This window comes from Chaetomium strumarium (assembly GCF_033439665.1).
Source record: "Chaetomium strumarium strain CBS 333.67 chromosome Unknown B0T15scaffold_6, whole genome shotgun sequence".
Classification (NCBI taxonomy): domain Eukaryota; kingdom Fungi; phylum Ascomycota; class Sordariomycetes; order Sordariales; family Chaetomiaceae; genus Chaetomium; species Chaetomium strumarium.
The window spans coordinates 2,181,492-2,200,040 of record NW_026944434.1 but is presented as its reverse complement, the minus strand read 5'-3'; the positions used below and the strand labels follow the sequence as shown (position 1 = coordinate 2,200,040).

The 18,549-nt window shown below is 55.9% G+C and overlaps 6 protein-coding genes across 6 annotated transcripts; 3 read left to right on the top strand and 3 right to left on the bottom strand.

Annotated features, from left to right (window-relative positions):
- Positions 1-3,368: 3,368 nt before the first annotated feature.
- Positions 3,369-4,878, top strand: B0T15DRAFT_401085 (uncharacterized protein; the record flags this gene model as incomplete). The annotated part of the gene is made up of 3 exons (XM_062865090.1): positions 3,369-3,840; positions 3,890-4,029; positions 4,084-4,878. 3 exons carry the CDS (start codon positions 3,369-3,371, stop codon positions 4,876-4,878), a joined length of 1,407 nt encoding a protein of 468 aa, XP_062719256.1.
- A 1,717-nt stretch (positions 4,879-6,595) lies between these two features.
- Positions 6,596-8,255, bottom strand: B0T15DRAFT_401467 (Sodium/calcium exchanger protein-domain-containing protein; the record flags this gene model as incomplete). The annotated part of the gene is made up of 4 exons (XM_062865111.1): positions 6,596-6,688; positions 6,751-6,836; positions 6,898-7,857; positions 7,919-8,255. The coding sequence occupies 4 exons, from the start codon at positions 8,253-8,255 to the stop codon at positions 6,596-6,598; spliced, it is 1,476 nt and encodes a 491-aa protein (XP_062719255.1).
- Positions 8,256-9,801: 1,546 nt separating this feature from the next.
- Positions 9,802-10,344, top strand: B0T15DRAFT_540321 (uncharacterized protein). The gene has a single exon (XM_062869780.1). The coding sequence runs from the start codon at positions 10,024-10,026 to the stop codon at positions 10,261-10,263; it is 240 nt and encodes a 79-aa protein (XP_062719254.1). The 5' UTR covers positions 9,802-10,023; the 3' UTR covers positions 10,264-10,344.
- A 1,774-nt stretch (positions 10,345-12,118) lies between these two features.
- On the top strand, positions 12,119-14,261 carry B0T15DRAFT_560507 (prion-inhibition and propagation-domain-containing protein; the record flags this gene model as incomplete). Its single annotated transcript, XM_062870533.1, has 3 exons — positions 12,119-12,179; positions 12,232-12,817; positions 12,887-14,261. The coding sequence occupies 3 exons, from the start codon at positions 12,119-12,121 to the stop codon at positions 14,151-14,153; spliced, it is 1,914 nt and encodes a 637-aa protein (XP_062719253.1). The 3' UTR covers positions 14,154-14,261.
- Positions 14,262-14,274: 13 nt separating this feature from the next.
- B0T15DRAFT_540320 (uncharacterized protein) lies at positions 14,275-16,137 on the bottom strand. The gene has a single exon (XM_062869779.1). The coding sequence runs from the start codon at positions 15,985-15,987 to the stop codon at positions 14,461-14,463; it is 1,527 nt and encodes a 508-aa protein (XP_062719252.1). The 5' UTR covers positions 15,988-16,137; the 3' UTR covers positions 14,275-14,460.
- An 84-nt stretch (positions 16,138-16,221) lies between these two features.
- On the bottom strand, positions 16,222-18,253 carry B0T15DRAFT_275988 (alpha/beta hydrolase fold-domain-containing protein). The gene is made up of 3 exons (XM_062863517.1): positions 17,289-18,253; positions 16,679-17,216; positions 16,222-16,636 (listed from the first exon to the last, which is right to left on the bottom strand). Exons 1-3 carry the CDS (start codon positions 18,062-18,064, stop codon positions 16,466-16,468), a joined length of 1,485 nt encoding a protein of 494 aa, XP_062719251.1. The 5' UTR covers positions 18,065-18,253; the 3' UTR covers positions 16,222-16,465.
- Positions 18,254-18,549: the final 296 nt, after the last annotated feature.

Here is an 18,549-nt window from a genome sequence, read left to right as displayed (position 1 = left end):
AAACATTTCAAGGCGTCGGGTCCCTGCGCCGTGCATGATCCGAGCTTGCAAGGATCCACAACGTGGAAGGGGCGGGAGAAGCTTCGGAGAAGCGGCCCAGAAGCTTTTTGGAGCTCGTTATGCGGGGGGCACAGGATTGACGCAACGGGCTGATGGTGCCGGTTTTGGGGCTTGAGTTTGTTAGAATTGGAAGATTACGCCTCAGTAAGTCTAATGACTTCATTTCTCAAACTGAGTTGCTGTTGGGCGTTAACTGATGAATCTTTGCTTCAAAATCTCCTAGAAGGATTCTGGAAGCTTTCCAGAGCCAGGTTAGCAGGTTTTCAGGGGTGAAATCCCCTGTCCTTCGGGCACTCCGCGTCTATCATGCACCAACCATATCGGCCGACTCCAGACGCCCAACAAAAGCGCAACAAAACCAGCTGGGAGCTTCGCACCCGCCGATCTCATCAATCGTAATATCTAGCACTTAGTTTCACCTGACTCTGCCAATCTCGTATCAACGGGGCTCACAAATCAGCTGTCAAGTACGCTGCTCATTGCCGTGGCCCAACGCATGCTGTCTTGCTAGAGGATGTACACTACTGTAAGGAGGCCGGGCCGGAGAGCGTTCAGCCATCGCCTACACTACGTGTGTAGGGCGCGGCAGTGCACAGGCAAATTTCAGGGGCTTGAAAAGGCGACCGCATCGCCGATGTGGGGGTTACAATGGAAGCCGGCATGGAAGCTCTGGACCCCACTCACCAGTTTAGCTTGATTCGGGAAGCATTGACCAAGGATCTACCACAGCAAGGCACAGAGTATTCGTACCGTATGTACATACCTAAGTACGAAGTACCTACCAGCTTATGCGCGAGTAGCTCACACCACAGTGGTGATGTGAAGCTGGCCGTTGTGGGAAACAGCACTGTACCTACCTACCCGATTCGCAAGATCGTGTCACTGATCGCGGCTTGACGCAGGTAGATCGCATGACTAGACGACAGCACTTCTACTGAGTAATGTCTTCTCTCCACCGCGATGAAGCTCTGCGACTGCGATGATGTTCACAAGTCTCCAGGGCCGCATCGGCGGACGGCTGATGGTGTAGGAAACGAAGAAACGGAGAGGCAGGCAACTACTGGCTGTGAAAGATGCTTCGGGGCCATTGTCTCTCCTTTTGATAGTCCAGCAGCTGCAGATTGCGGCTGGTTGCATTTCCATCAAAGGTCGAGCATCAATAACTCCAATATTCTGCGCTGGAGCTTAACTTTCCTGGTGAACAGGACCGGGTTCTTGCCGGCTTGAGCGTGCGTTATTGCGACTGAGTCGTTGGCTGCGAATCTTCAACATGAGCAGAATGACCCGCGCGCGTCTTCCAAGATTCCCGGCTCACCTTTCGTTTCAACTGCACCCCTGTCGGGGAGATGCGTCAAGTGACTGTGGCTGAAAGCTAAAATAACGGATGCTAGCTTGATATGGATGGCTTACTCCACATTGGCCGGCAACTTCCGTATGGGCGGACCTGCAAATCTGCACTGATACGGTTAGCTTTCCGCGATTAAATAAAACACACAGTCTCTCAAATGGCCGCGTGCCGTACTTGAGTGAGGCTACCTTCTCCAGGCTGAAAAGCGAATTTCATACAGGGACCCAGCTTAATTGTACCGAGCCACGTCTTTTCTCCTTCCCATTACTTATTTTCGAATTGTCCGCTCAATCAGTGCCTTCACACCCTGGCTACGGGTTTTTCCTCTTGTACCGACCTGCGTCTATCAGAGCCCGAGCCGCAACGCGATCCATCCTCTCTTCTCCCCCTGTAACCCGTTGTTCTTTCTGTCAACCTTGTCCGCGCCGCCGAGAAGCACAGCGCATACCACGCCAGACTCGGTAAGTCAAATATCACCATGGTCAACCCTCTCCAACAAAAACCCAGTCTCGGGAGCTAGGTGACTTGTCGCGTCAAGTCGCTCCCATTTGCATCGATCGCGATGCGCCCATCCGCTGGTGCACTTGTTGCATGTTCCTCCTCAGGAGGTGCCTTGACCTGCACCGGCCGCTTTGTGCACTTATGCGATGAGCTTTGATAGACAGCTTAGGGACTAGGGACTTGCGCTGAGCACCGCGTGTTGTGGTCACACACGCCGCTGCATCTTTCTGTCCTGTTCTACATTCACTTCCCGCCCGATCGTTCCGCTTGGAGCTGAGGCTGACAAGCATCTAAATGTTGCCAGTTTCGCTGCTCACGACCGAGCCAAAAACAGTCTCGCGGTGAGCCGACAAGCCTGACGAGCCTGCCGAGCAGAGGACTTAAGGCCGCGAGTTGGAGAAGAAACAGACAACATCCTGCGATTGCGACAACCGAAGAGCAGGGGTGGAATTGACCCGGTGCTCGTACGGCTCTACGAACAGCCGCCGGGCTGTTTTAGAACCGAACAAAAGAGCTGACGCACCTGTCATTGTCTTTGGCCACCTCTAGACAGCCTTCTGGAGGATTCCGAGCAGTCATATCGGTCAACCTGGTGTGCCGATAGACCGCTGTGTTGATTGCACTAGCCTGGTTATTGTGAGTGCAGCACGCGCTTCCGCGGACCCACTTTGTCTGGTGCACTTTGGAAAACTGTCACTTTGCGCTTCCTGCAACACAAGACAGAGAACTGTTGAAATTTGAATCGAACTATCTCACTTTGCAACGCGAAACATACAACGCGAAACACGCGTCCTGCAAAGTTAACCGTCCTAGCTAACACCCTTGGTTTTGCATAGGAAGCTGTAAGAACAAGGATCAGAACGATTGCCAAGAAGCGCGGTCGTCACCTCGCACGTGCCTCGCCACCTGCTGACTGATTGTGGTCCCAGCGCTTCTGCATCTATTCACCCTGCACTGCACAGCACAGCACCCTTCGTGAACCGTGCGCTGGTCATCGACAAGCTCGTAGGTGCATCAACAAGCGACTTACACACAGCTCTGTATTTTGGAATCGGTCTCAAATCCGCATTTCCAAAGCGCAAAAAGAATCAGTCGGTCGCAGAATTCTGGCAATAAGGCTCTGTCATTCTTCAGGTGAGAGAAATTTTCGCGTTTCGTCAGCCCCGCATCATCACTTCATCATCACTTCATCGGCCACTGTCAACCATAAAAACCATCAAGCATTCAACCACCAGAACCTACAGTCCGTGATATGCCATCCACGGCCGATCGGCCCAGCATTTTCTAAACCTTGTGGCTTGTCATATACGCAATATCTGCGTGGGTTTCCTTTGACTTGTCTCTAGTTAACCATTTCGGGTCGCTCACCGCTGGATTTCCCTGCATTGCTGACCGTCATTTTTAGCGACCCGCTTCATACAAGAGTGTGACTTGTCTCAACACATAATAAAGCATCACCATGTCCCAGTCACCGTCAGCAGGCGGTGCCATGGGTATCGGCAGCGTGCTTAACATCAAGGCAGAGCCGGGCATGCAGCAACCTTCTGTTGAACAACAGCAGGACGCGACTGCCGAGCAACCTCAACAGCCGCAACAGCAACAACAGCAAAAGCAGCCTGCCACTCAGCCGCATCAGCCGCATCAGCAGATGCTAGTCGAGCGGCCTAACTCGGCGCACGGTTCTGACCAGTCGAGATACTCCGGTCCGATGAATGCATCGTACCCATCTCCAACTGTCATAGGCGCTGTTCCCTTGCCGCCTGTGCCCAGCGCCAATATGGCACCTGCTCCGATGCTTCACCCTGACTTGCGTAATGTCGTACCCGGAATGCCTCCCGTGCAGACAGTTGCACGTCCTCAACCGGCGAGAGCCTTTCCTTGCAGCACCTGCGGAAAGGAGTTCGCAAGACGTAGCGACCTTGCCCGACACGGTAAGCACCAATTTGCAACCCCATGTTGGTTTTTACTTACCCTGATTAGAGAGAATCCACACCGGCGTCCGCCCTCATGCCTGCGACTATCCTGGCTGCGAGAAACGATTCATCCAGCGGAGTGCTCTCACGGTGCACTCGCGTGTGCATACTGGTGAGAAGCCTCACCAGTGTGAGCGATGCGGAAAGGTAAGCATGGGCAACTTCATTGGGTTGGTCAATGTTGCTAACAACTTCGGGTAGCCTTTTAGTGATAGCAGCTCTCTAGCTCGGCACCGCCGGATTCACTCGGGCATGCGGCCTTACAAATGCCCTTATGAAAACTGCCAGAAGACTTTCACTCGTCGTACGACCCTGACAAGACATCAAAACCACCACTCAGGCACTGTAGAGGATGCAGCTCGTGCTCGAGCCGAAGCTTTGGCTCAAGGAGGTTTGGCTCAGGGTGCAAGCGCTGCAGTTGTGGCTGCGGCTGCAGCTGAGGCTGTTCGAGCCAATTCACAATCCTCAAACGAGCAGGCATCGAACCAGGAGTCTCCACTCAACACCCCTTCTCGCACCATGTCGATGTCGCCGGGTGCAGATCTGGCCGGAATCAATAACCTACAGTACCTGAGCAACAATGCTCTTCCGCCACATCTTCGTGGAGATGTGCATGTCGGCAGCCCCTCGCCGACGGCATCTGTGGGATACAATAACGGCATGCGACCCACGTCTCACCCGACTGGATATGCCCCCCCTCAGGCTATCGAGCCGACCATCGAACACCAGCAAGGCCCCGGAAGTGCCGCTGGTAGTCCCCACATGGCCAGTGTTGGCTGGGCGTCTCCTGGGCCTGTCGGCTCGCCTGCCCATAGCCCCAACAGCAATGGATATACGTATCCAGACCCTGCTGACCCATACCAGAGCAGCACTCCTGTCCCTCAGATGTTTTACAATGGCGCAGCGCCTACACGAGGCTCGGGGAGCGTTGAGCCAGGCAACCCCGCCTACGATGCGAAGGGCCGGCAGGCGGAGCTCTGGACGACTGCTCAGTGAGGAGCTGAGTATCATTATGAGCATCAGTACTACATGCCTTTCCGCTAGGAAGTGTGCCGACATACGGGCCATATCAATGGTGTTGCGAAGAGTGGATATATACCACTGATGCCCTCACTGGATGCTTTCACATCGCAGCTGAAATCTGGGGGAGTCGATGGTTTATACCCCGAATGGTTAACCATACGGCATACGGCCGATGTGGCCGGCACTGGACTTCGAGAGGGCACTGTTCTGTGTCAGATCCTCGCCGCGCATAACACCAACAACCAATAGCCTGTGCACCAGTTCCGAAAAGTGCTTTATTTGTTTGTTTTACTTTTCTATACCAAGATGGCTCAGGGACGGCGCGAGGTTTGCTCATTTCACATCAATGACATACATTTGACGGGCTGGCGGCGGACATTGGCATGGCGGCGCCATTTGGTGTTCTTCTCTCTCGATTGAGCTACACCTTTCTCCTATTTCCTTCTGTTAATATTTGCGCTAGACTGGTCGGTCGATGGGAATAGCGTGGATGGTTCCGGGCCCTTTCATTCTAGGGCAGTCTGTTTCTGCAGGCCCTGGCCTGGCCCGTTAGGGAGACAGCAGAACAGCACAATGGGCCGCACAGCAAGACCCCAATTGGTCATCTTTCCTTGTCGTTCGGGCCTCTACCGTCTTTCCTATGTTGTTAAGCGCAGCAAGGCGCTGGCGGAGAGAACGGAAGGCAAGGACAACCGAGAATGACTGTGTGGCGGTCAGCATAAGACTTGAGGCAGCTCTCAAAGAGGGAACGGGTCTTTTAGAGCGGTGTTCTGGAATTGCTTTGGCTGACTTGGCTAAATGAGGTTGGCCTGTCAGTTTTGTGGCATTATTACCTATGTACGGTTCAGTTGCTCATGGCATGTCGGGGTTAGTGCAGACAAAAGAAAAAGGGGGCTTGATGGTTTCGGGCTGGCGATTCTTTAGGAGGGATGGTAATTCTTTAACTAATTGCGGTAATTCCTTAGGAGCGACGGCGATTCTTTGGGAGAGCTTACCAAGCTCCCTTTATTGGGCATGTTGCCCATCAGATACTAATACAAAAGATGATGAGGTACCTGACTCACTTCACATGAAAGTGATTCTATGTTCCTCCTGTGTGAGACCGGCGGGAGGAAATGCGATGCCTGGACAGTTCTATTTCCGTGACCTACGCTTTTGTCTAGAAGAACTGGGCCGCGGCCTAACAACGTAATAGACCAATCAACCCAGATCTAGAACGGAGTTGCCTTCCTGAGAGATGGTGAAGACACTCCATTTAACAGCTTTACAATTCCTAGGACATATACACACAGCATCGCGGCTCAGTGAAACCTTCATCGATGATATCTTTTCGCTCAGGAATTTGTCCAGATACACAAAAACACCCCTGACTTAACTGGAAGACACAAGCCTCTCCAAGCACTAGTGTTTATCGTACAGTCCACTCGATCCAACAAACGGTCGACAGCAACCGTTCGCGTGCTTCGTTGACTCGCTCGCTAACTCGCATTTTTCTTCACCAGGCTCCTTCACCTCCTGGAGCCCTTGACACGCCGGGCAGAAACGTATCGATTTCCATGAAACATAAGAAACCGCACGATGAATCTGTGCTGAGGGATCGAGAAATCGGTTATAAAAAAGAAAACCCCAAGGCGGGGGTGGGGTTGTAAGGTGGGTATATAGTGTGAATTGGATGAATCAACCGGCGTCTTTAATTCCAGGTAAGGGGAATTGATGTCTTGGGGAAGGCATCTGTTGGGCTGGCCCAGAAAGCTAGTGCGATGATCATGTAAAGCCCGAGGAGCTACCCGGTCTGGTTAGCATGTTTGACTATACAGTCGGGGGAAGGGTGAGACCCGAACATACCATTGCTCCCTCGAGGTAGTTAGACTTGCCGTCCTGCACAGTGTAGGTGACGACCAGGACTGAGAGGGCAAAGGCGACGGTTTCGACTTGAGCCAGGGTTAGTGAGGATGATTTGCAGGTGAAACTGGGTCGAAGGTGTGAACTTACATGTCTCGAAATGCAGAGTCATGGGTTGCCCAATCGCCCAGCCAAGCATGACCAGCGCGGGAGTGACAAGCAGCGCAATCTGAATGCTCGATCCGATCGCCACACCCATGGCCAAGTCCATCTTGTCCTTCACGGCTACGACGCACGCCGTGACGTGCTCGGCCGCATTTCCGACAATGGGAATGAGGATTAGACCGATGAAGGTCTTGCTAATCTTGCCGGTCGCAACCAATGCATCGATGCTGTCCACCATGTAGTCGGCACAGAACGAAATGATCACCGTCGTGGCCACCAGCACAAGCGCGGCCGACCAGGGGCTCAGGATCGGCGTGTGCTCCTCCTCAGTCTGCGGTCTGCTACCGGCCTCCGGCTCGAACAGCTGCTTGTGCGTGCGCAGGGCGAAGCAGAGATACAGGCAGTAGAGGACCAACAGGATGATGGAGGTGCCGCGCGAGAGGACCAGAATACTAGCCTGCTTATGATCCTCCTCTTGCTGGTCAAGGACGCCGTAGAGGGCGGCGGGCAGGATCATGGATGCCGAGGCGAGGGCCATGAGCGAGCACGTCGTCTGCGCCGTGCCTTGCGCGAAGCTCTGCTCAATGCCCTCGCCGTGGGGGCCGCGCATGTTGTAGAAGCCGCCGAGGACAAAGCACATGCCCAGGACAAGGAGCAGGTTGGACAGGATGGACCCCAGCATGGACGCCTGCACGACCTCGATCTCGCCCGCGCGCAACGCGACAATGCTGACAATCAGCTCCACAGCATTTCCGAAGGTGGCGTTCACCAGCCCCCCAAGCGTCTCGCCCAACCGGTGGGCGATCTCCTCGGTGGCGAACGAGAGAACGGCCGCCAGCGGGATGATGGCGAAGAAGTTGAGTGAAAACACCCAACCGGCGCCCCATTTCTGCTCGCCGGCGACGATGCCCAGGGGGACAAAGATGAGAAGGAGGTTGATCCATGCTGCAATAGGGCCTTAGAACGACGCGCCTGGTGCAACGGGGGGTTTCCGGGCGATACATACAGCTAAACAGCGTGACCTTGGTCACGTTCCAGACGCGCGCCGGCCACCGGCGGAAGGGGTTCGGATCGTCAGTTCCGGGGCTGCTGGTGGGATTCAGGAACAGGTGGCGCCAGAAGTTATGCTCGGGTCGCAAGCTGTGGGAAGTATGGCGGTTGCCCAAGAGGGGCCTGACCTCGCCGTCGTCGTCCATAACCTCGGTGTTGGACGGGACGATGTAGCCGTTGGCGCGGCCGTTGGCATGTACTGGGAAGGTCATCCGGCGTAAATGATCGCGGACCTTAGGGTGGACTGCAGGATCTGTTAGGCGATGGCTCTCTAAGCTGCTGCTACCTCCCATGGCTGCCGCTCAGGTCTGGAGAAGGTGCAATAGATCGAGATGGCGGGATGGGTCGGGCCGTTCATCTCGGGCAAGGTTGCAAACTCCAAAGGGCGGGTTTGGTCCCAGCAACAGTTCGCCAGCGGAAGCGGCGGCGGCGTTCAATGGCCAGGCACGGTTTTGCAGGATGAAGCGGGATGCGGCTTCGGGTATCAAGATGGCTGGGGTTGTCGAAGGGGGGAAGTGATGATGGAGACAACGGACGGCTACTTACACATTGTAGTGGCGCGACCGTTTTATTAAGTTGAAGGTCGCACCGGGCAGGAAGAGGACCGAGCGGAGTGTTCTTACTCGCCGCGACGGGCACTCTGAAAGGCAGATTGAGATCAGGCGAACAAACGCGCCTCTGCTCGGAATAAAGAGTGGGGGGATGGATCGGGTTTACCAGATCCGGATGCGATGGGAATGGGTTTCCTGGGGAACGTTTCCCTAACTCAGTTAAGTCGACTGTCAGTTTTCTCAGTCTGCAGCTGGCGCTGGGCAAACGCTCCGTCTCAAACCCTCCGGAGTCCGGACATGGAGGCTGGATCAGGTCGATCTCGCTCTGTTCGGGCGTAGCAGCACTTCCAAGTTACTAACCGTGTCGCCAACAGCCTCCTCACCGCGGGCTTTCCACTGCAGTCTTCGAATCGGAGCGGTCTGAGATACCGATGCCAAGGCCAAGAGTGGCAGTGACTTGTGCGAGTCAGCGCAAAGTGCGCTGGTTAAATGAGGATGCGAGCTGGGCGGTTTTGTACGGACCGATTTCCCTTCTTGATTTTACTAACAGTAAGATAGAATTCGAATAGGCGAAGACCCGTGCCGTAATCCGTCACAAGGAGTACTAGGTAGCAATTGCGCGTTGGTCACAATTGAAACAGTTCAAGACCGACCAGGCGGCCAACGATCAGGACATCGACGGCTTTTGCAATCGACGTGCCAAGCTCCAACGACGTAATTTCACAGCTGAAGCTTAATCGATAAGCGACCCGACCTTGGTTTCGAGATGCGTCATGATCCCTGCTGTTTCGACGATCCAGCGATCTAGGGACCACAATATCTCCAATTGATTGAGAACATATTTCGAGGATGGAAAACAGAACGAAGTAAAGAAAAGCCAGATTGAATGGCTCTCTCAGTTGCGTAGGTACGTATTCCGTGCCTTGGGTTGAGTCCAAGGTGTGTGCCCAATCAGAAACATTCACACCATCAGACCCCCGGATTGCCCAAAAGGAAAGCCATAGAGTGATGGAATGCACTCAACAGCAGATGCACGAAGGGGAGCAATTGGCACCCCGCCGATGCAGGGCAATTGGCACCCGAAAGTCATGAATGGGCACCCGACGGAGGCCTCCCAACAAGCATGCCAAGGCTGCAATCAGAGACACTTGGCGAGCTGCATTGTGGGGCATTATCTTGCCGGTCCTTGTCCCGACATCTTGGGAGCCCTGCACGTGCCCTGGAGCCTCTGGAGCCCACTTGCCAATGGTCCGAAAATGGAGGTGCTCGGGGCCACACTTGCTGTGATAGGGAGTACACGTATACACCAAAATCACCGCAAATCTTTAAGCAGTGTATGTACCTTGGAAAGGAGTCAAGCGAACGTGAGTTTATAACTAGGTAGGTAAATCCAAGGAACGAAAGAAAAGGAAAAAGAGGGAAGAGGAAGAGGAAGAGGAAAAGTAGAGAAAGAGTAAACATAGGGGAGGGGGAGGGGAGGAGGGGTGAGCTAACATACGGTAATCTACTCATGATTTCTTTCTGTCTAGATGCTTTTTTAATGAGCGCCCTTTTTATAGCTTCTTCTTGCTGGAGCGTGAGTGGGAGATGTATGGTGGATCATCGTAAAGACGCGTTGATGAAAGGTTCTTGGTATTATACACTGCACTCGATATCAGTACCTACAAGTTATAATTGTAGGTTCGGTTGGCGTGATTTAGATACAAACCTCAATGGTCACCATATCCAGGGGAGCTTGGGAGGGCAGTGAGGTATTGCGAATCCTCATTTTCAAAAGCAAAGAGATGTCATTAGTCTGTACGGGATATATGATACTCATAAACGATGATCCATCTAACTCTTGTCCTACACGGCATCCTCCTTCCTGTGCTTCCAAAGTGGTACTACTGTGGTAGTATGTATGATAACAGAAAAGAAATGCGAAATCCTTCTAGCATCGATGCTGACGCGGTCTACACAGCCCCTAGCGACACCCCCGAAGCGCCATCTCGACTGGTGAGTCGTCATCCCCCTTCCCTTTTCACACACTTGTCATGAAGATATATCGCACGCCGAAGTTCAAACGCACATCTGCCCAACGATGCCGTCTTAGCATGCGCCCGCCGCTGCTTCATCAGCAGTGTTACCCCTGCTGCTCCGGGTGCGAGAGCCACTTGTTTGTAGCCTCTTCAATACCTTATTGCGACAGCTGAGCTTGATCTCGGGAAACTCAAGATCTGGATCAGCCCTTCACCTTCGCAATGTTCTCTTTTCTCCAGGCTCGGGCCGCACGGTTTCTCGTAGAATTAGGCTTGGTGTTCGTCTGTGCTGAGGCCCAAGGCTGAGGAGTAGGTCCATTACGGGCTGGTCGCCTGTCACTGAGGGTGCCCTGGAGCAGGGAGGTAATCTCCTTGATGACGTCGAAGGATCGTGATTCCTGGATGGTGGACTTGCTTGTTGCCGTTGACGTATAGCTCCAAGGGCTCGAACGAGGAATACAGGAGCGTCCTGATAGCTTCGGCCACCTCTAGATTCAATGTCTTGCCCTCCCTTTCTGACTTAGATGCCAAAGAGATATGACTGTGGTGGGTGCCCAAATTTCACCTCCCTACACCAGGCGAGAGTCCAGCATCTGTAAATGTCCTTGCGGGATCCATCGGGTGCGGCGGAGACTGTATGCCAGGCTGGTCAGATAGAAAGAGTAGTCGATTGCCCGTGAGTGTCCGCGCTGTGGTTGTACCCGACCAAGTGAAGTGCGGCCCGGTTATATCGGTGGTGATGGGGGTTTCCGGAACCCCTATCACAAGGCGACCCGGCACCCTGGATGCCCGCTTTAGGTTGTGTTCATCAGTGAGACTCACCCGGAGAGCTCGTGACCTCTGTCACTTGTAAGAAAGGAACTCTAGGTCATGGACCGGAATCTGAAAATCATATCATAAACTGACGCTGCTGCGATGAGCGACCCCTTTGTTTCAGCTGCTCCTAAAGCCATCTAGATACAGTTGGCTAGTCTTTGCTCTAGATTCTTTTGACCGTGACCACCTAAACGGCAATGGCACAGAGGTTGGAGTTCCTTGGAGACAGTCTCATCATGCCGTAGCACTTTCTCCGTGACTTGAATGTATCCAAATACCTCTCATCCAACATATTGTACTCGATGGAGTGCTGTATGTAAGGCCGAATGCAAATCTAGGTAAGCAGCGCTGATCCGTATATGAACTTCCGCTTCACGATGCCTTAGAAGTTCTTGCAGGAGTGCTCATGCACACGGAAATGGGCAGAATCTCTATGGGCAAGGCACGGAGATTTCTATTAGGTAGGACTTCGAAGGGCCGTGATTGTGTCAGATCCCGGTAGCAAGCAGCAGTCGCCGGGATAGGAAGCAGCAACTGACCACTTGTCGATGCCTGCCTGCCAGCCCTTCTCGGCGTCGTGTTTGGTTTCCACAATCACCAAACAGAAACTACCCGGTAATGACCGACGGAAAGCTTTTGCTTGCTTCTCTCTTCATCTCTTCACCTCTTCACCAGTGGTATTTCTGGTGTTCCGCTACCTTTCTTGCATCCTTCTCTCATCTCCATTTGTCTCCCTTCTGATCCGTCCCTCTGGTTAAAAATTCTGGAATCATGGATGTTGCCACTGGGGTCATCTCCCTGACGTGGGAGGTGTTTGACAGCACGGTCCGGAGTGAGTGGTTAAGCGATTTACAACTGCACCGGAATGCTAATCTGCTTTTCAGTCTTCAAGTTCCTCACCGCTTTGGTTGACATGCCAAGGGAATATGAGAAGTACAGCATTCAACTTATCGTCGAGTACAACCGTGTTCTCGCCTTCGGCAAGGCGGCGGGTCTGGTTGATGTCCCGGCTGGCTCTACGCTTGGTGCTACCTTGGGAACCGAGGGCATCGAACTCGTGGCTATTGTTGCGCGGATCCACTGGCTGCTTTCCGAGATCAGAGAGCTCAACGCCCGCTATGGAAACGAATTGCCCCAGTCTGGCAAGGCTGGCGACAACAAGACGGGTCTCCACGAGCAACCGACTGACAGCGATCTCCTCAAGGCCATCTTGGGTCTGGCTCTCACGCACGAAGCGGAGAAAAGAGCAGGCGAACATCTTCGGGGCGTCCCACGCATCAAGGAGTGGGTGATGAAACTCGGGCGGAACTCGAAAGACATCATCAGCTGTCCGGTCCGGGTGCGGTGGGTAGCGGTTGACAAGGAGGCCTTCGAATTGCTCCTGGACGAGCTCCACGTCCTGACGGAGCGGCTTCACGAACTGATGAGAAACCATCGCGAGAAGCAGGTCGACGACATCACGGCCAAGACGTAGCGGGAGATGATCATGACCCGGAACAAGGTCGAGGAGCTACTGGATATGCACCGTGCTGCGACCAGCTTGGTAACTAGATCCACAGGGGTTCGCAAGGAAAAGGCTGCCCATCTCAACGACCAACAGCTTGGGGTCCTCCCGAGACTGAAGATATTCAATCGTGCATCCCACAACTTGAATCTTTTCCATCTTTTCCCCGACCACTTCCAGAACCGTTTCCTGTACAGCTGTGTAGACCTCGCCCAACAGCTTGCTTGGAACGAGGACCAAGTCGACAAACCCGAGCTCCTCCGACGCCCGCGAGCCATCCTCTCTACCCCCGACAAAGTTGACATCCTCGTGTGGATCGAGTGGAAGACACTGGGCGACATCGAGCCCGGCTCCCCACAGCACGAGGTGTTCGCCGTCCGGACAGCGGCGCTGGCCCTGATGCTGAACGTCCTCGGTCCGGTCTCGCTGCACACGCCCGACTGCATGGGATACTTCGACGATCGCGACGTGAATGACGTGGCTCGCTACGGATGGCTTTTCAAAATACCCGAGGGCAGCGACCGCGACACTCGCGTGCGCTCGTTGCACGACATCCTGGGCGACGAGCGCTACAAGCCGAGCCCGTCGCAGCGCGTGGCCATGGCGTCCAAGCTCTGCTCGACGCTGCTGAACCTGCACGCCGCCGACTGGCTCCACAAGGGCATCTTCAGCGACAGTGTGGTGTTCTTCTTCGCCGGGGAGGAGGAGGAGGAGGAGAGCAACGACGCCGGCACATTGAGGCTCCCCTACGACCCCGAGAAGCCCGTCCTGTCTGGGTTTGAGTTCTCTCGGCCGGACGGCAGTCAGACTACGGGCAGAGACGTGGAGGCGCTTTGGGATCTGTACCGCTGGCCGTCGATCCGGCGCGAGAGCCCCACGGAGAGGAGCTCGCGGAAGACGTACGACTTGTACAGCCTGGGCTTGGTGCTGCTGGAGATTGCCCACTGGGAGAAGCTGCATAAGCTGATGCATTTGGGAGGAGGGGTGGCCCCTGAAGGCGAGGGCGAGGGCAGGGTGCCGCAGGTGCCGTTGGGGGAGTCGAGGATGGTGAGGGACTGGCTGCTCGGGATTCAGCAGGGGGCGCCGTTTGAGGTAGAGGGCAAGCCCAATCCGCTGAAGGAACTCCGCTATATCGCAGGAGACCGGTATTGGAAGGCCGTGGAGAAGTGTCTCTGGGCACATGGCGAGAAGGGGTTCGGCGTCCAGGAGGTGGACCAGTCCCGCGACTCCGATGTGGGCATGGCTTTGCAGGAGGCATTCACGACTCATGTGGTAGAGGAGCTGGCGTCTATCAACATTTAGGGACCTTTTCTGAGCAGGGAGTCGTTTAGATCTCGGACGACGAGGCCGCCGACGTGGCAGCAAGTGTAGCGTAAGGGCCGCATCTCATTGCGAGCGAGAAGTGTACCGAATGTAAACTGAATTCCCGTCCAGCAGGCGACTACTGCAGGTACAATAATACCTTGGAACTCTGCTAATCCACAACTGACCTGTTCTTTTATTCTATGTATTGTACATCTAGAGTAAGGTATGGTGATTAGGTATATAGTCTGTCCTTCTCGCCAGCCAAATCTTATTTGAACACGAGAAAAAGTAAAGACCCTGGGTCTCACTCCCGCTTCCACTTCCACTGGGCATGCCGATGAAGCAGATAATCCTTACTTTGGATGCTCTTATAGATACCGTAAAACCCGCCCAGCGGCCGCTGCCTCTTCAGCCAGTGCCTCTTCTTCGAGCTGGCCGCCTCGGGATCGACATGGACTTTGTCCCACACGCTCGGCAGCGTGCCGGCGTTGTACTTCTGCCGCAGCTGGTCATACCACCTGCGGCCGCCGTACATGGACCAGAACTCGTCCTGTGCATAGTACGTGTGCGCGTACAGCCACTTCATGCCGCCCAGCTCGCGCACCTTGTGCTCCAGCTCGCGGTTCTTCTTGACAAACTCGGCCGGGTCGGACGGGCCCCAGCCCCAGACGCCGACGTTGAGCATCATGTCCTCCTCCTTCTTCTCGACGCCCGCCGGCAGCGTGGTGAAGGGGTGGAAGGTGGGCGGGGCGCGCCTCTTGAGCGGGCACAGCCACAGCGGCCAGATGTCGAGCTCCGACGAGGTGTAGTCGACAAACCGCTCGGTCGTCTCGAACGGCATGGCAATATCCTGCACCACAAACCGCGCGCTCTCTCCCGAGCCGTGCAGGGCGCGGTACATCATGCGCGTGTGCAGGAAGTCGTCGAGGAACCAGCGGAAGAACCTCGTGAACGGCACGAACTTGAAGTACTCAAACGCCGCCTGGCCAACCCAAAATCCGCCCCGGTCATACCGGAACAGGTACTCGCCGAGCGGCACGTAGTCCACAGGAGCATTCGCCGCCCCGGACTCCACCGCGGCCGTCCTGTCCCGCGCGTGGAGGTAGAACCACGGATCCCACGGCCCGCTAAACGTCTGCGGCGCCACCCCCTCGGGCTTCTCATCGGTCAGCCTGCCCGTGACAACCACGCCATGGTCCTTGCCGAACAGGATCCCATCGACGTAGTCATTCTCCCCCTTTCTCACCTCCTCCCTGACGGCCTCCACCGCCTCGGCCACACTCCCGGTCCGCCGATACCGAGTCTCGACAAACTTCCTCGCCTGCATCAGCCTGACCTCCAGCAGCGTAGTCAGCCCCAGCGTCCCGACAGCGCCCGCGGCACCGCGGAACAAATCCCCCTTCCCTTCGTGGTGGGGCGCCACATCCTCCACGACCGTCCCGTCAGCAAGCACCATCTCGACCCGGTTCACCGTCTCGTCAAAAAACCCGTGCCGGAACGAGCTGCTCTCGCCCGCGGTGCCCGCGAACCCGCCGCCGGCCGTGATGCCGGGGAACTCCATCACCACGGGCGGGACCAGGCCGTGCGGCAGGGTCGCCTCGACGAGCCGGTCCATCGGCACGTTGGGCTCCACCAGCGCCACGCGGCGGGCCGCGTCGACGAAGAGCACGTTGCGCAGCGCCGAGATGTCGACCACATGACTACTGCTGGCGGCCGGGCGGGGGCGGGTCGAGTTGGTGCTCCCGTGGAAGATGCGGTAGGGCTCGTTGCGGGCGTAGAAGGCGCGGACGGCCGAGGCGATTTTGGAGACTGCTGCTTTGTGGCGGTCCATTTGTGGATTTTGGGTTTTGTTTTTCTTTATTTTATGTTGGTGAGGAATTGGTTAGGCGGGACTTTGTTCACATTGTGGTGCTAGGGGGTGGGCAAGGGGGAAGCATTGTAGATCTAAGTAGTTGATGGGATGGGAGAGGGAAAGATGAGGGTGAAAGGAGAGACTGCCCTGGGATTTGGGAATTTTGAGGTGGGTCCGGACGTTCACTCATTCAGTTGGCGCTTTCCTCTCACATGAGGCTCAACTCACCACGTCCCTTGATTGAATGAGGTTGAACGATTCAGGGCCCCTAGATGATCTCATTCACACTGAGTATAGCCAAGTTTGCATGTATTTACATGTACGACGTTAGCCTCTCAAAAACTCATGCGCCTCTACCCACCGTTCCCAAACTTGAACTCCCGTTAAACTCTATCATCACCCGCCGGTCATCTCATGACCTCATCCCATCGGGTATCAGGTAATACATCTACTAGAATCACAGCTTTGCAACCCCCTCTTCCGGCACCGTCCGCTCTCTAATGGTCTGCCAAACCCTAGCCTCGACGACCTCCTCCTCCGACACACCACCACTAGTGAACCCGGACCTGGGATCAATAGCAACCTCCTCCAACGTCCTAGCCTTTACCGTGATAAACCGACTCTCCCCCTTTTCCTCCATTCCCTCTCCTTTCCGCCCCACCTCCACAACCTCCTTCATAAACCCCGCCCAGCCCTGTATACACCTCCTCGCCTCCTTAATCTGCGGCACGACCATGGCAAAGCAGTGCGCCATCGCCTCGTACTCCTCAAACACCACCCGCACGCCGTCCCGCCACATCTTGCGCGCCACGTACCGGTCCTCGTCCGCCAGACACTCCCACCCGGTACACATATACACGGGCGGCGCGCCGGCCCAGCTGGGGGCAAGCAGGAGCGTGACGAGCGGATGCGCGAGCAACGCGTCCGCCACATAGAGGTGGGTGCGTGGCGGATTCGCGGGCCACGCCGGGCAGGGCGGGCGGCGCCGCTCCGAGGAGAGGATCTGCGCCGGCGTGGGCAGGTAGTCAAACGCCGCGTTGGTCTCGTACGAAGGGGACGATTGCGTCACGTCCATCCAGGGGGAGTTGACGGCGACGCCTGCGGGGAGGGGGATGGCGCGGGCGGTGCCGTGCCATTGGATCTGGTGGTTGTGTCGGTTCAGGTGGAGGATTAGTTGGAGCAGGGCGAGCGAGAGATTGCCTCCCGCGCTTTAAGGGAAGAGAGTTAGTGGGGCATAGTACTTGGTAAAGGGGAGGGAGAGTTTGGTGAAGGTGGCTCACCTGTCGCCGGCGAAGACGATGTGTTCCGGCTTTACCGGCTCGTGGAAGGCGCCGTCTGGCGGGTAGAGGAGTGCGAGGTAGGACATCAGCGCGTCCATTAGCGCCGCGGGGAACGGGTGCTGCGGTGCGAGGCGGTACCGGACCGAGTATACCCTCCCGCCCGTCAGCTTGGCCAGTTTCTTGGTGGTCGGGCGGTACGTGGCTGGGTCTAGCAGGTAATAGGCGCCGCCATGGAAGTAGAGCACCGTGACGGGGCTCTTGACCTCCTTCATCATCTCGGCATAGAGCTCCCTCTCCGAGACTGGGGGCAGGCGAGACGCAGGGGTGGCGTCAGCGCGGTATCCCGTCCACTCGGCCTCGACAGTCGCCGGCTCCGACATCTGGTATGCCGCCTGAGGGATCTTGGGGCCCCGCAGCCCGTCAACCGCCGCGGCAAGGGCATCCTGCAGGCCCATCTCGTCTGCCGCGGGAGGCGGGCAGGCGTACGTGCTGATCCAGATCTTGCCCTTGATCTCCGGGTTCTGGGAAGTGATTCTTTGCGTCGACGTGATGCTCAAGGGCTTCGATGGATTGAGGAAGGACCGTATCACCGCGATGATCAGCTCGGTCCGCAGATCGAGGTACTTCGACTGCTGGGAAAGGCGCAGCATATGGAGGGCGGCTACCCGCAGCATAAGCGGGACCTTGGGAAGCAGCTCAATGAGGAGGTGCTGATTCTTCCATAGTCCCGTAGGTTGGGCCGGCTCACGCCCTTGAACCTGCTCTTGCGGTGACATGGTCTGGAGAGAATGTCCAGTGCCAGTGATATAAGTATGGGGGGGGGGGGGTGGGGCACAGGTTGGCGATGGATCACAGGGTCAAGAAGAGGAAAGGCAGAAACAGAAGGTCAGTGACACCACTAGAATGGGCTGACGTCAAGAGCCTGTATTTAAAGCCCACATCGGATGCAGAATCCCTCGAGTGTTTCGATGTTTATTGCAACCGCAAACATGACTAGGTGGGGGGTCGCCGTCGCTTGCAGCCTCCAGGAGCTTGGAAATCGCCCCTTCCCGGAGGATCGGTCCACTCACCCACTGCATCATCACGAATCCGACGTTGCGGGCGCGGCAAACCTCAAGCTCGCCTCTCTCGCCTATCAATTCCGTCGTGGATGCCATGCAGACCCAGCGATATAACCGTGGGTTCATGGCGGAGAAGCAGGTGACTTCCCGGTTGGGGTTCATGACGGCCAGGGACACGGGAAAAGAGCCTCGGCACGGAG

Excerpts from the sequence above, each read along its gene's own strand:
- B0T15DRAFT_275988 (XM_062863517.1), bottom strand. The coding sequence starts at position 18,064 with ATGTCACCGCAAGAGCAGGTTCAAGGGCGTGAGCCGGCCCAACCTACG. Across the intron at positions 17,217-17,288 it reads ATCGTCTTCGCCGGCGACAG|CGCGGGAGGCAATCTCTCGC; the intron begins GTGAGCCACCTT and ends CTTCCCTTAAAG. Across the intron at positions 16,637-16,678 it reads GGGCGGGGTTTATGAAGGAG|GGGGAGAGTCGGTTTATCAC; the intron begins GTTGTGGAGGTG and ends ATGGAGGAAAAG.
- B0T15DRAFT_540320 (XM_062869779.1), bottom strand. The coding sequence starts at position 15,987 with ATGGACCGCCACAAAGCAGCAGTCTCCAAAATCGCCTCGGCCGTCCGC.
- B0T15DRAFT_540321 (XM_062869780.1), top strand. The coding sequence starts at position 10,024 with ATGATTTCTTTCTGTCTAGATGCTTTTTTAATGAGCGCCCTTTTTATA.